Genomic DNA, 16349 nt, shown 5'->3' with positions numbered 1-16349 from the left:
TAATGAAATCATTTTGTTTCAAGATGAAAATAAGTGAGCCGTTTTTGTTGCAACACTATAAATAGTGTACTAGGTACAGAACAGCAGAACTAGCAATGTAATTTCAGAACATTTTCCCTTATTTCACTTTCCCCCCTAAAATAAAACGGTCACCTGTTTAATGTCTGCTTGGTTCCAGTGAGTTGTCTGAAAGTTTCCCATGGGGCTGTACTGTAAAGATCACATTCAGGTCAGAAAGTTTACTTTCTTCCAGTATTTTGTATCATCAAACAAACCCTAACAGAGTTGTATTAATAATTTAGATAATCAGAAAACAGTTAAAGATAATTTTAAAGATTATTAATTAAGATTAATAACGAGATCAATATTCAAGGTAGAATTTTGGTGTCTCCCAGACTGAAGTTTTGAATTCCATAAACAGGTGAGAAGACAACAGGATTATTTTATCAGCTCCTTGACAGGTTTTAAAACTTGAGTCCTACATAAGGTTTAATGCAGGTGTTAATAGCAACCATGATAATAAAAGGATAATTAAACAGGACCTAATGTAAAGGAAAGCAGTTCAATATTAACAATGGGAGTCTATTTAACAAATTATTTTCTTGTTGTAGATCTAATTTTGTATTTGGTTTGGTTTATAAATACATGTATATAGAATTTTTATTTGTAGTTTAAATAATCTGCTTTCACCTAATTTTTAGTTAGCTAAACTAAACTGCTCATCTGACTTCATCTTTCATATGCATAAATAAAGGTAATCTCATCAATTTTAACAACTAGCAGTTAATTTACTTCTTGTTCAACAACAGAAAACATCTGGAAAGCCAAAAAAACCCCCAAACCCTCTGAACTATAAATTGGTCAAATCCAAAGCAGTTTTATGTCTGCAGTACAAGCAGTAGAATGACAAATGCCCTTATTCTGGAGTCTGTCTGAGAATAAATGCTCTAAAGAGTGCTGACTACAGTAGATAAATAATAACTAGACATTTTCACTTTTTCACTCTTTCTGTATAAATACAGAAGAGTATTCTTATAGTAACATACATTGTACATTCTTACAGAAACACACATTACTTTAATTCTTCTGGATTCAAAGTAATGCTACAACTATTTATGCAAAAACTTTTTTCTTTTTCCTCCTAGTATATGATGACCAGACTAGAAAACAGTTAAATTTATTATGCTGGTTATATCTATTAATTCTGATTGCAGAAGAAATCTTAAGCACTTTTGAATTCTGTGACAGTTACTTTGCATCACAGTTGGGAATCTGTAAATTATCAATCTGACTGTGTTAAACCAGTGAAATGCTGAAGTTCCTAAGTACAGCAGAAAACATTTCCCTTTTGTGTGTTTGGTTTTGTGCTGATGGAAAATTCCCTTAGCTGTTAGGAAAACTGCTCTTCTTTTACATGCACACAATATGAAATAACTGGACGAGGCTCTGGATTCTGTGCATGTCACAGAATGAAAGGCAGGCAGAAACAATCTATGAAGAATGTATTTAATCACGGTGCTCAGCAGGTATCAAAACAGTGTTTTGTTGTCTTCCTACCAGGAGATTGTAGTGCAGACAGTGCCATTAAAATCTTGACATTTGTTTTTCTCAGTAGTAGCAGTTCTAGGAAGAATTTCTGTTTTCCCCATTCTGGGCAAAGGGGAATACTAGAAATGTCATATAGAAGGTTAAATAACTCTGCCTATATATATACTGAGTTCATGGTTACATGAAAAAGAAGTTAGCATGTTACAAGACTTATATAGTGTATATGCAGCTATTCCATTTCTAAAATATATTTAGAGATTCACTCTTGTACTGCATCTGTGTGCCCACAACATTGCAATCAAGAATGCCTTATTATTCCAAGAATACAGCATAAAAGAGATACACCAGATGTGGTGAAATTCTTTTAGTAAATTCAGAGAAGTTCTACTGTGTCTATGTAGTCTGCAGAGACACCATAATTCTGCAGCCCTTCCAGCAGTGTGGTCATGTTAAAAATCATGTATGTTTGTTTGCCTCTTATTGTACAGGCACAGAAGAGCAACTACCATATGTCATCAATAACCACATTTTTTTTAGTTAATTGAAACAAATCTTCAAATAAACCTAATAGGTATTCTTAAGTCTTGTTAGTGCTCGTAAGTAGAACTTTGTGACAGATAGAGGCACTTCAATCTACTAAACTAGAAATATCATTTTTTCGTATTTTATATTGTGGAAGTGGCACAACAGCATGCAAAAAACTCTTAAATACTAGGGGAAGGGGGTGTTCTCTTCAAAATTATACTGCCTTGAGTAAGGCATTTTGATGCTTTTATTGTGCAGAAAATTTAATTTTCTTTTTTAAAACTGTAATTGTCCCTGTGGGAATTCAGGGTAAGCTGTTTTCCAAAGAGTATCAGCTATGATTTTCCAAGTTGTTTGGGGATTTTTTTATGGTACTATATACTTACTGTCCCCTAGATGTATGAACCAGCAGAGTGATTAATGTAGAAGTAGCTGGACATATACAATTTAGAGCTAGCATAGCATATTTGAATTCCTCTTCACATACAACATGATCTGTAGGGAGAAAACGAAGAATACAAATTGTTTTACAAAAATACTTTCAATTGAACAGAATTATCACTTCTTTGTCTAGGAAAATGGTGAAGATGGATTAATCAACAGTTGGCCCAAGATCTTAATCTGCTTGAACCTTGGAAATCAGCTGTGTATAAATTTTCCCTTTCTATGCTATCTAACATGGATGGCTACTGTTTTAAATCCAGATCACAGTTAAATGCTCTCCAGCGCTTGCTGGTGGCATGAAAAGGAAATAGAAATAATTCTTTAATGTAATTCCCATATATCTGTGACAGTATTGAAATGGCTATAAAAAGGGACAAGCACAAAACTTGTAACTGCTTGTCAGTGTAGAAACATAAAATCAGAGAGGTTTTGTAAAATCATGAAGGCATTTAATACTAAGCTTTTTCCCCCTCTGAATTTAGTTTTCGGTTCTTTCAATGGGAGTAGAATTTGCTTCTAATCAGAAAGAATATTACAAGTAGTACAGCAGATGATCAAAACATAGGCATGTGAAAGTTGTTGAGTAAAAGCAGGCAAATAACCTCCCCACCTAGACCTGAACTGTGCACACCTGCTTCTGCTTTAACCAACATGTCACTGAAATCCTTGGAACCACCCTGCCTCTCAAAGCTGCTTTCCTGACAGAATTGATAGTATAGCTATAAGCCTGATGACACTTCATGAAAATAAAAGTGAAGGCATATTTTGTGTGCCTTCTCTGTTCCTTTTCTTTTGAAATATCTAGAGGCTTTTCAGTAACAGAATCATTTACTACTGAATTGAGTAATTAATTTTCCCATTTTCTGAAGATCAGGGCCTATTTAAATGTCATAGGGAAGGGATGAATTTAGTTATATAAAGAGACTGTCAAATGTAGGACAAAATGAGATTTTTCTTCCTGTAAATATATCAGCTGTAGCAATTAAATATTTCCTGCAGAATATATTTCAGATAGAAATATGTTCTTTTAGTTGACCATATGCCATTAATAAACCTACTTGAATTTCAAACCAGGGATTTTTGAGAGGGTAAGGCATAGTGGTTTGAATGGAGTATCTGCAGTCCATTACCATTGGTCAGATGGCAAAGATTTATGGAAGTGGATTTATGGAACACCAACTTCCTTACACAGAAAGAAAGGGACTTCTCCCTATTTTTTAATTTATATAGGATTTTCCCAAATAATCTCCCCTTATTTTTTGTTTGGAATGTTGTCATATTATAGCTAAACATTTTGAAAATACATGAAAGAAAAAATACACAGGGTAATGATTTCATCATCTGTTTTTTCAGATTTGTATTTGAACTCAATTGTACATGCTGGCCTAAATATATCCAAATGGAAGTTAATAAATGAGAGATGGCACAATGCAGATGGAAACTGTAACTTAAATCCTCCAGATTCACTCTACTCTCTAACATATATGGTAAACTTTCTTGGCAGATGTTTATGTAAAATACTATGTTACCAAAGAATTTAGCACACAGCAAACAGAGATTGCTCTCCTACCACAGCCTCTCAGTCATGTCTATGTCAGAGATTCACATGGTGTTGTCAAGTGTTGTTACATCAGCAGCCTCGGAGCTGGACTTGCGGATATTTCTGCACCTGTTGGAGACTGTGACCATCCGCAGTTAAGTTCTGGTATTGGACACAGACCAGGCCAAAAATGCCTCGCCCATTTCTCCAATTATTTGACAGTTCATAGCTTTCCTAGACCATTACTGTGTTTTTTCTGTATGCTCAGGACTTGAATTGTGGAGGATTACACAGAACTTTATCTGCTGCTTTCTTTCCGAAGTGAGCAGGGAGGAAGCTGCATGACAGCTCTCCCACTCCTCAGGTCTGGGACACCAGTCATGTCCCCTGACAGCAATCAGCCAGTTACTCATCCAGAGAGACAGCAAAGCAGCCCAGGAAATTGCACTTTATCTTGAAGTGAATATTAAATACGTCAAATCAGCTTCCCAGAAAAAGAAGTATTTTGACCGAGTTTATACTAAAGAAACACTACATTTAGAATTTCCCTAAGTTGCTGGTTCTGTTGAAAATATATTTTGACAGAAGTTTTGTTGCTAAGTCTGTCTCAAATGGATGTAGTAATGCAGTGGGGTGAGTTATGGTTTCTGTGATGTTACTGAGGATAAAACAGACTCAAAATACTGATTTATGCCTGCAGCAGCAGCCATGTGGTAAGAATGACCTAGACCTGGCAACATTATTCTGAGAAACCTTGCTTTTGTCAATTCGCTAAGTTAATGTGACCACTACCAGATCTGATAGAGAAAAATGCCCATCCATTACCTCTAGACTATTTTTATCTGTAATTGGACAGATTAATCATCTGCTGCATTCAATATCCATTTCAGTGAATCTGGACTATGCTTCTTTGAAATAAACTACTGAAGCTTTGATGTCAGACCTCAACAGTCTGTGCTAATTCATGGGTGCGTTTTGAATAAATAGAGAATGTCAAAATGTATTCCCATTTCTTGGAATTGTAATTGTATATAATTTCCAAATATTCAAAGTAAAGTATATATATATATATATATATACATACATACATATACACACATACACATTATAAAAGTTTTAAGTTCAGCTCAGAAAATATTGAATTTCATAGTCTCTGAATTGCATAAATATATTGCTCTGCTCTGGAAAATCTTCATTTTATTTCCTATTCGTGTGGAAATGCAAGGCCAAGAGCTTGCACCAAGGGTACATGACCTCTTGTAGCCTTGTGTGGTTGACAGAAAAGTGGGAAGATTAAGAATGTAACTGCCAGCATTATTGAAAGAAAAACTGGCCATGTCAAGCCATTTTTATATTGGAAATTACTCGGGAGAAATCAAAGCATTTCAGCTTAAAGGTTAAGATAGTTGCCCATCTGATCACTGTCATGTTAAGCCATGTTAATACACAAGGCTCTGTATTTAAAGTGTTCACACCTTAAACTTGTCAAGGGCTTTGCTGGGACAAATATTTATGCCACTGTAGCAAAGTAAGTAGTTTAATATTTTAAACAAAGTAGTTAGAATCCACTCTAAAAAATATCAGAAGGCACAGAATGCTAGGATGTGTGTGTGCCATCAGGTGGAAAATTAGGAAAATTGACTCTGACAGGTCGTATGAACCTGGCCAAGGTGCTTCCATTCTCTTGCTTTGAGGACAAAAATAAATTCTCATTCTCTCATTAAAGACAGGAAGGATGTTTAAGTCTTCTTTACTGGATGGGAATACATTTTAACAACTGCTTTTCCCATATACCATTTCTGCCTGAGGAAGAAAGACTCCAGGATGCAGAAAACCTCCAGGCAGAAAACCAGGCTTTTCCCTCCTATAGGAACATGCAGTCAGTGTCTGAATTTCAGGACTGCTCATGCAATCTAGAAGGACTGGTAACCTAATATAAGCTGCTGAGAACTGGGCTTCTAGTGGTTTATACATTTTCAAAGTAGTTGAAAATTAAACTTTAGTTAGGAGGACTCTTTGGTTGTATTTCTTCTAAATTAAAGAACTTAATTTTTGACAGCTGTAGTCTCTAAACCTGTGTGTAAAGAAAAAAAAATAAAAGGAAGAAGAAGAAGAAATCCTATTACTGAATATTTCAGGTTCATAAAAATGCCTAGTATTGTTTTGGGAAACCTCTAGAAGAAAATAGTCATTTTCTCAAGGAATATCGGACTTAAAAGAAGCTTTTACATTAAGGCAGTAATAAAACAGCCCTGAATCATAATAGGAAAAGCACTTAGAAAAATGCTCCAGATGGCCGTGACAAATTTTACTCGTAAACACTCTGGACAGGTCTGTAGTCTGGGTACACGTTTCAGGATGATGAAGTGCTGGATGGCATTAATACCAAAGGGGATCCTCTTAGGAAAATGTCTACCAACAAATATTATTCTTATAGCTCCAGCAGTGCCTAACCATTTGCAGTAGGTGAGAATCCAGTGGTGATGCTGAAGTTCAGTTGAAGGAAATTTTACCTAAAGAGGTTTTCTGCGCTTTTTGGTTGTTGTTTTTTATTTTTGGTTTTCTATTTTTTTAAAATACGGTCCAAATTCTCTAACACTTCTAACAGACATGAAAAATTGCTCTGTTTTAGAAGTCTAGTTATATGTAAGCTCCTACAGAGACAAGCCATTAGGAATAATGAAAGTCTCTTAAAATCACAATTTGGAACAACAAATTAACACAGTTACTGATAAAGAAAAGCAGCCATGGCTAAGGGAGCAGGGATTATGTTTGTGCTGGGTGGTTTTAAGGGGGAGATGAAAAAGTACCATCGTTCTCATCACAGCATGAGCCTTATTCCCCTCTGTGCCATCTCATAGCTTGAGATTACACTTTTATAATTTCGGAACTGCTACTGATGGGGTTTTTTCTCCTTTCTAACCCAGTGGTAAATTCCATAGCTTTTAAAATTACAGCTTTAACTGTTGCTCTGGAGCTGTTCTGCTGGAATTTACTTTTTCATCACATTCTGGGATGATGGAGGAGACTAATATTTTTCCATAGAGTTGTTTTTATTTTAGCAGAATCAGCAATCTTTTCTTCCTTGGAATATCATTCAAGAAAATTGAATTTTCAAAATTACAGTTGAAAAGGAAAGCTTCTCTTCTACTTCAGAACTATTTCTCCAGAAGTATTTGTGTGTTTTTGCACATGAGCATATGTATGTCTAGGTACTTATACATGTGACTGTTTGGATATAGACAGAAAGAAAGAGAAACATATAATGCAGAGAAATAGTTTGTCAAATAAAAGATGGCAATCTCTTCTTATATGAGTGAATTTCTTCAGATTTCTTAACATAATTTTGCATTTTATGCCATGGTTTCTAAGGCACGCATTTTACTGGATATAGAATTAAATTATATTTCTCCAAAATATTTGCAAGTAATTAAAATAATGTTTTCCATACCACTTGGTAAAAAACAGTCCAATAAGAAGATTTTTCCCCTCAATCACCTGTTCAATTAAATCTGAATAGATCTTCTTACACCATTCTTAGTTACCCTTAGTAACTATGTTTTAGTAGACAGAAATTACAGACATGGGTACAGTAAGCTGGAGACCTACCTGGATCTGTAATAAAGGAGTACTTATACATCAAATAATTTATACATCAAGTAATTCTACTCTCTATATTACATAGCATAAGACTATTAATTCTTTAAAGTGCTTATAAGCAAGTCTTTACCATTGCTAGGATGTGTATCATTTTACAAAACTGCACATTTAATCAGTTTCCAAGTACTAAATATGCCCAGGGATTCTCACTTTGATTGTGTTCCTGAAACAAACTGTCAAACACACCAAATGCTTCAAATGACTGCAATCTTCCACTTACCTGCAAACTTGATGTGGAATTTATTCTCAGGCTTCAGTATCTGAACATACAAAGGACAATTTGGAGCAAAGTCTTTAACTGCCCATGCTCTTAAAATGGTTTGGTGATCCTAGAAGAAAGGGTACAAGGGGATGCCAATGAAATACAAATAACCATGTCAAAGGAATGAAAAAGAATCTATTATTAGACTTGCTCCATTGAAGAAAACTCATTTTAAGACCAAGTGGCACCAGCTGGTATGGATATTTATGTCCAAGTTATATAATTACTACTACTTATTAATTTCTAGAAATCTTCCACTAATAAGGTGTTTTGAAGCTCTCCTATCTTTCTGCAAATGCTAATGATTGTGTCATTTGGAAAGGGGTAGCACTTGGAGGTGGAATGATTGTGAAAACTTAAGATGGCAGTGATTAGTCATGTCTAATTAATCAAGAATAATGCAGCATAGATGTCCTTCCAAAGAGACTCATAATTAAAATAGTGTTAAATGACAACATCAGGAACTGAGAGTTTAAAACTGTGGGTAATTCTAAAAATATCAGTTTAATTAAAAGAAGATCTTTGTGGAACTAAAACATTTGCACAACTGATATCAGGTTTTAGCCAGCTATTAACCAAAGATTCCAAGAGATTTTTCAGGCTGTTAGTTCTAGTTCTTTTTACCACATGGCAAGAATGAGTTACCTACAGGGTAAATACTACTATTCATAATAGTCATCTATGTGATAATGCATTCATATTTTGAATTTTGTGAAGCAAAACTAATTCCAGTGTATCATCCATTGGTTTTTATTTATTTGAAAACAAAAAGAAGCATTTCAGGGCTATATCTAGGAAGTCATGCCTGGATTGAAGTGCCTTGCCTAACCATGATATTGGTGATATTTAAAGATAAAATATAAAGAATGATTCATTACATTTGCAGCATCAGCAGTAAGAAAAGGTTTCACACTCATGAACACAAGGGAAAAATATCTGCCTGGAACACAGTGTGACTGACATTTTCAAACCATAATATTTTATTAACAATTGAGATGTTAGCAAGTACTTTTTCTACTAGAAAAACTAGAATGGAGTCATAAGAGGATGGCAAAATATCTTATTTCACATTTTTCTTATTAGTAGTTTTATAGATGTAGGATTACTGTGCCCAGTCAGGAGATTCAAGAGCTTGGGTGTAACCTGCTGTAGGTTTTCCTTGTATGCAACTACTTTTTTTTTCACTTTTCTATAACATACAGCAAATTACCCTGCTCAGGATTTTTGTTGTGTGTGTGCTGCTGGGCTTTTTGCTGTTTTGTCTTAAGGTAATGACACGCCAACACAGCTTAGAAGCAGCAAATGACTGGGTAATGTGCTAAATGGCCACCACACAGATATGGTACATGCCTAGAAATACAGTTATCTGTATGTCAGATATTTTCTTGGATTTTTTTTCATTATTATTTTGTCTAAAAACCCTGTTTTTATCAGAATGTATGATGATTGTTAAATATAAGAATGAAGATTTTTTTTAAAATTATACAAATTACACTATTTTGTTAAAAACTTAAACAAACCTAGACCCATAGAAGTGAGAGTCTTAAAACTAAAAGTATGAACCTCAACATGAAATAATTTTTTTACATTATTTTATAGAAAAGGGACTCTTTAAAATTAAAATCTCTTGATTACTATTTGGCACACTGACAGTTTTAACACTGCAAATTATGCCTTGCTTTCCATTTTCTAGTTGTTCTTTGAACCAGCAGTCCACAAATACATAAAATATCTATATCTATATCTATATCTTTATATATCTATATCTGTATAATGGTACTTAAATGCCCTAAATAGCTCCATAAGATCAGTTCAGTGGGTATCCACTGTTAATCTAACAGCCTTGCATTATTGTTTTTTTTCTCTCTTTCCACTTGGCATATCCATGTGTTTGTGTACAAAAGCTGGTTATTTGGTTCCCAAGTTTTTTGCTCAGTTTTTCTCCCAAATTCCACTCTGAAGAAGCACTCAAGGGGAGAAAAAGACAGGTAGGCACCTTAAGTGATTTATTAGATTCAGTCTCTTCATACAGTATTGTGGCTCTCTTTTAAAAATGTAGCAATTTTGGTGCTATATTGCAGTCACTTTAAAAAATGTTCACCTTTCTCCCAATACATAGTATATATGTACACACAACAAACAGAGATAACTGAAAAAAATTATGCTTCTGTTCCCATTATTAAACATATGTTTCTTTGGAAGGTGACTGAAAAAAATATATTCTCTTCTATATGATCTCCACACAATGAACTGCAGTCAGTGATCAAAAAATTATCAGACATACAATTGGTGATTAATATAGAGGTGATATTTAAGTTCATATATGAAAAACTGGAAGTTTTAAAGTGGGTGTATTTAAATCATAGGAACTCAAATAAATGCATTTAATATGTATTTTAAAGTAGTTCTGTTAATTGAATCTCTTTCTTGCAACACATAACTTGATAAATTAGTTATATCCTCCCATGTTTGCATCCATATTGTGATGCCATTAAGGCAGTGTAATTTAGATTACCAGTACAGCAGAGTCACACAATTTGATTAATGAAAGGGGGGGAAAAAAAAGGTGCAAGCTTGAATTGGACCATCTCTGAATTTTCAGAAAGCCTCAGAACAAAGCTGTCAGCAACAGCAGAAGTGTTATCACTAGAAGTTATTAACTAACAAAATAGCAAGCAATGAACAGCCAGGGGTATCCATGGCAAATGCTTGAGGATTGTAGCTGGGCAATAAAAACCCTCACGGGCTTCACAAAATCACTTGAGTAACAACAGCTGTTCTGGTCAGGAATCTCCTCCTTTTATTTTGACAGCTGTCATACATAGGAGAGGATCCAAAGTTCTTTTATCAGTTTGTCAGCTTCTCAACAACAGCAGGGTGGAAAATCAGAGGTACTTAGAAAGATTGATACTGGGATGACAGCTGAACTTCCTTCAGCCCAGTGACAAACAAACCTTCTGAATACTAACATGAAGCTGGAGCACTGTAGGAAATTCAATGCATTTCATTTCACAGCTCTAGGGGGCAGTAAGACGAAATAGTTTTTAAAAAAATTTAAGAAATTTCTACTTGCTGTATAAATAACTGCATTCCCTGTGAAAAGGTAATCTGACAGCAAAAGAGAAACCAAGGCAGAGTGGTGACACCTTGTTTAAAAGCTTCAGAACCCACTGACCCTGAGATATCACTGTGGTCCAGGGGAAGGTACCAGGAGAGTGTCTTTGGTGAGATATGCCTGTTTGTGTGCTCCAGGTACAAGAGAAATGAGATTTGAAAAAATCTGTAGTGGCAGCTGAAGTGTGCCAGGTACTATTTTGATGTTTCCTGAGGGCAGAAAGGAAGAGCTGCAGTGGGCCATGGCTCCAGAGCCAAACCTGCACCGTGCTGGCCACAATGGATGGCAGCTCTGGGAGCTCCATGCAGAGTCCACTGCCTGCCCTACAGCACAGTCCAGCAGAGCTGAAAATTGTCTTTTCTTTGAGTAAATTCTGAAGCAGTTATGAGCAGAGATGAACAGCTGACTGGTGCTCTTAGTGTCCTTAATGCTGCATAAACCTTCCCAGTGCAGTGTAAATCACACACTCTGATTTTATGGGATTTCTCATTTGTAACCACTGTGCAACTCCCAAGTACATTATGTGAAATGAGATGTTGTAGCTGATTTGTTCTGAATTAATGGCTGACGGGCTATTTTGGAATTTTTCAGTCTCCTAGAAGTTGCAGGTATTTTTCCAGGTGTTTGCAAGAACTCTTGCTTGTTCTTACCTTTAAATACCCCAGACCCTATGTCACTTTCAAGCAGTAGGTCTGCCTTGCTTGACTACTCTGGGCTTACTTAGTGCCAGTCCAGTGGCTTTCACTGCTGTGTTTTCAGGAGTCTATTGCTGATGAATCAAATTCAAAGTCCTTAGGTCAGTAAGTTTAAATGTTATAGCAAGAGCACAGTTTTATTTCTTGGGGAGCTCAGTGACTTTCTGCAGTGGATGGGTCCAGAAGGTCTTTATCTAAGACCTTTTAACTAAGTTATGATGTCACATGAAGTAATAAGGGATAGAGAATATATTAAGTAATGCTACAGATGCAATGCAAAGCTCCCATTTCTTATTTTTTACTATATCTGTTTTCAACATTTAGAAAAATAATTGCTATTTCTTACAGTGTAGCACTAAAACAGTATTTTTAGTTGAGATTGCTTAAAACGAAATTACTGAATTATAAATACTGGTTCTGTCTTGTTAGGCAATTCATAAGCATCTTCGGGGATATTCAGACTAATATTGAACCCCTTTGGAGTTCAAAAATGAACTGAATGAGGCAAGACTGCAATAATTCATTGTAGTGCATATGGTGAAATATTTTAAGTTATATAAATCCATCCTCAGTGGACTTTTTTTCTGGATATTTGTAATCAGTAGATGATTTCATTAGCTGGAACAGTTGTAGTTCATACAGTTTTATTCTTTTATCACAGATGCACTGCATAGAGGTTTGCATTAGCAGTGTTCCTTTGTGAACAGTAACTTACCTGACTGCAAATAACTACCAGCATGGGCAAACTCACAGAAACTTATTTAAAGAATATTGCCATTTTTCATTTTTAAAATTGGCCGATATGACAAACAGTCAAATAGTCTCATATATATTGGTTAGTTGTATTCATCACAAATTTATTTATAAAGTGGAATTCAGGCTTTATTTCATTAGTTCTGAATACACCAGTCAGTTGATACCTGTCTCTTTTCTGATTTAATGAATACAACTGATATAATTGAATATATAGAGCAGTTCAGGTACTTTGCATATTGACAAAGTACCATTCTTGGAAATGATTAATGACCAATTATCAATGTGTCCATACTATGAGACTACTTTTATGCTCTTCTGCCCTTGTTGCATAAAAAAGAACAGAGAGGAGTAAGGCAGTAAAAGCTCTACATGCTCTCACATTCCTCCCTCCCCAACTTACAGCTGCTGTCCTGTCCACCTCACAGCGGCTGCTCAGGATGAAACAGGCTTCAGCATTGTCCATCCTGGAAGAAAGGAGACACATCTGTCACAGCCCAAGCAGCATGCACGAGTCATGGACTCATGGCTCACAGCCAGCCTTGCACACAGAAACAGAACACCAAGCTGAGTCTGCTCTCATTTCTTACCCTGGTGTCAGTAAAAGCTGTGTCAAAGTTATCTGCCGTGAGTATGGAAGGTGAATAAATAGCACCAGTCTGCCTGGTGTGTAAGAGTGCAATATGCACAAGTTATTACTGGTAAGAATAAACAAGAGAGGGCAGATAATAGACTTTTCTTGCCTAGTGAGAGCAGCAAGTTGGGTAGATGTACAAGAATAGTGTGTTTGGGATAAATAACAGACATTTTTGTGTATATATGGATTAAATGTACTATTTCCAGTTCTTGGGGTCTTTGATTAGGAAGAAAACATGGGAGCTCTATGAGTAATTTCAGCTAAGCATGGGAACAGTTCTGGAAGACAGGGTCTTTACCAAAGTTATAGGAAAGAGAATTCAGTTAAATTAGATGAGATTCTTTTGCAAAAATTCAGTCTTTAGTTAATTGGCTATTCCCTACTAATGCAGTCACCCAGCTTTTGGTATTCACTTACATTTTGGTGTGATCTTCATCGTGTTATTTTGACATTGGCTTCACATATAATATATGGATAAATTTTGACAATGAGAGCCTTCTTGATTATTTTGTTGTCGTTGGTAACCATTACTTTATTTATTAGAAGAATTTTATCGTGTGCCTTGTAATCTCCTCAGTACATTATGTTCTCATTAAAAAGAAATACACCAAACATCTTGGGTACAGGCTTATATTTCATATCAAATGCTCTATTAAATTCCCACTATGCTTCTTCCCTCAGGAGAGGTTGAAAATTATTCTGTGACAGGTACATTCAATTACATGTTCTGCAGGAAAAAGCACAGTTCCACAGCTGACTACCTCCAGGTTATTATAAGTGAAATTCAAGATTATATTTAGGGAACAGCCTAATTTTAATTCTTGTAATGTGTAGAACAAATGTCAGCTAAATCCACATATGAATTCCTTCTTGGAATCAGCAAGAAAGAAAAAAGAAAAACAAAAAAAGAAAAAAGGATCTCTCCAAAAGAAAATCCCTGATCCTGAAAAAAGCTTTCTTGTCTTGTCAAATTTTAAACAGCTGAAGAACTAGTTGTTATTTCAGTGGCAGAAGTCTGAGAAGATAACACTGCCCATGAAGCTTCTCACAGATGAGATTCTTAGAAATAACTCCCCTCAGGTAAAGAATGGCACAAATAGCCTGTCTGACACCGACTGGTATTAGCTTAATTTTAGTAACCTATGACACTGAGCAATGCAGATGAGTTAAATCAGTTATCTGCTAAGAACCACCTTTCCCTCTCTTCGGAGAGTTTAAGGAGATGATCCTTCTACGTGAATTCCACTGTGAATTCCTTTGCAGCTCAACTGATTGAGCACTGGGGGGAGGGAGGTGTGTGTGAGGAACTCTGCTTGACTGATGTGTTTTGATAAATGTCATTCACTATTAATTGGCAGAGAGCATGTCTTAGAAGTGATGGAAGTATGTGGTAAGAGGAGGGCCCTGAAGAGTTCACATATGTACAGCAGAATAGTTGCTTAATTTTACCAGGCTGAACTTATGAAAACAAAACTGTACAGTGGGTTCAAAATTTCAGATATTAAGAAAAACTAATTATATCAAAGAGCTTTGATTTGCCTTCTAAATAAACATGGCTTTCCTTCTAGCACAGCTTTTGTTGCCTGTTAAACTTATTTATCAAACAGCATGAGTGAAAAAGAAAGTAAAAAAGAATGGTCAATATTTGCCTACTTAGCTCTCAACAGGTCTTGATCTTTTAGGGCTGAGCCTTGCAGGTAGATAACTCTTTGGGACCACATTGGGATTTGTAACACCCTTCGGACCTGAGCATCCATCTCCGTAGGACACAAAATAACCACATAATAGTCCTGTCAAAATAGAAAAAAAAGGGGAAATAGTCATGGTTATTGTTGCTGGAGAATGAGTCAACAGTGACTTGAGATGTCAAAAATGTCTCAGATAAGACACTCTGTCTGACAGAGTTTATTTCCTCAACTTCCTCAAAATTTTTTCCTTTGCATTAATGGGCCAATCCAAACTGCTTCCTATGTTACTTGGAAAAGTAAGGATGATCTGAAGGATCCATAGCTGCAGAAATGAAAAGGAGGGAAAAAGGGAACATGGGAGAGGAAAGTGAGAGCTTAGGCCAGGCTGGTCATAGAAATCTTCCCATCTGCAACACAGAGATCTTTGCAGAAAGCAAAATGGCATTGGATGCAGTGCACCCTCTGTATCCTTCAGCCTCTCGGTGCACAGAATCATTAAGGCTGCAAAAGATCTCCAAGATCATTGAGTCCAACTCCATTTCACCTGTGAAGGGAATGTATATAAGCCCTTTTAAGTTACCTGTATAGTATTAGGGCTTTTCTTCTTGGTCTCTAGGGTATCACAGAGCCTGACTCATTCTTCAGCTTAATTAACTAAATGTTGTGTTTCAATTTGTGTTTGTATCTATAAAGGACGGGATTTCTTTGTGCAATTGCTTATGCCTCTTACTAGCTAATTGTTTTGAGGAATATTTTGGATTTGGGATTTGGGAAATTGCTGCTCAGCCGTTTGAGGGTTGTATTTGTGTGATTCTTGCAGTAGTTAATGAAGCATGATACCACAGGTAACTTAGTAAAAGACATAGAGAAGGTTCACAAAAAGGGAGAGCCTGTAGGAAAGGCAATGATAACAAATCCAAATTGACACCTCATGGAAATAAGCTTCTAGATGTTCCAAATAAGCCATATGACAAGTCTGCATTGCCTAGGGAATATGTGTACACTAACAAAATCTGTGTATTCTGTCAAGATCTTTGTCCTTTAAAGTACACGTATTTGTTTCTTAATTTCCACAATTCCAAGAGGATCTAATCTTTGCAATCCTGTGCAATGTGCTCTAGGATGACCCTGCCTGAGCAGGGAGGTTGGACCAGATGACCCCTGGTGGTCCCTTCCAACCTGACCCATTCTGTGATTCCCAACACTGGCAAAAAGCAAAGCACATTGAGAAAACCAAAGGATGTTTTTACATGTGAGGATTTTTGGATCCTGTCCCAAAACAATGGGAAAAAATAAATTGAGTAGCTTTCATTTTTTTTCTGTTTTGGGGTAGAATCTAAGGAATATGCATGGAAATATCTTTCTAAAAAGACTGGCACAATTCAACAAGACACTAATTCTACCTATTTAGTCTATTCACCTCAATACCTCAATACCTCAATTTAAAATGCCTCCAAACGCTATCTCAGCTCCTTATTGCAG

The 16349-nt window shown here is 35.9% G+C and overlaps 1 protein-coding gene across 7 annotated transcripts in view; it reads right to left on the bottom strand.

The window, feature by feature from the left end:
* The window catches only part of KCNT2 (potassium sodium-activated channel subfamily T member 2), a 116619-nt gene that overhangs the window by 34568 nt on the left and 65702 nt on the right, over positions 1-16349 (bottom strand). For 4 of the 7 annotated variants that reach the window (XM_088170141.1, XM_088170137.1, XM_014885803.2 and 1 more), the window contains exons 12-16: positions 14833-14969; positions 12946-13009; positions 7938-8046; positions 2460-2568; positions 154-210 (exon numbers count right to left, since the gene is read on the bottom strand). In XM_088170141.1, coding sequence (XP_088026267.1) covers positions 154-210; positions 2460-2568; positions 7938-8046; positions 12946-13009; positions 14833-14969 — 476 coding nt within the window. The remainder of the gene's footprint in view (positions 1-153; positions 211-2459; positions 2569-7937; positions 8047-12945; positions 13010-14832; positions 14970-16349) is intronic. The other 3 variants (XM_088170138.1, XM_088170139.1, XM_014885819.2) reach the window with 1 other exon arrangement.

Source organism: Sturnus vulgaris, chromosome 9 (genome assembly GCF_052056855.1).
Source record: "Sturnus vulgaris isolate bStuVul1 chromosome 9, bStuVul1.hap1, whole genome shotgun sequence".
Classification (NCBI taxonomy): domain Eukaryota; kingdom Metazoa; phylum Chordata; class Aves; order Passeriformes; family Sturnidae; genus Sturnus; species Sturnus vulgaris.
This window is presented reverse-complemented; position numbering and strand designations above follow the sequence as displayed.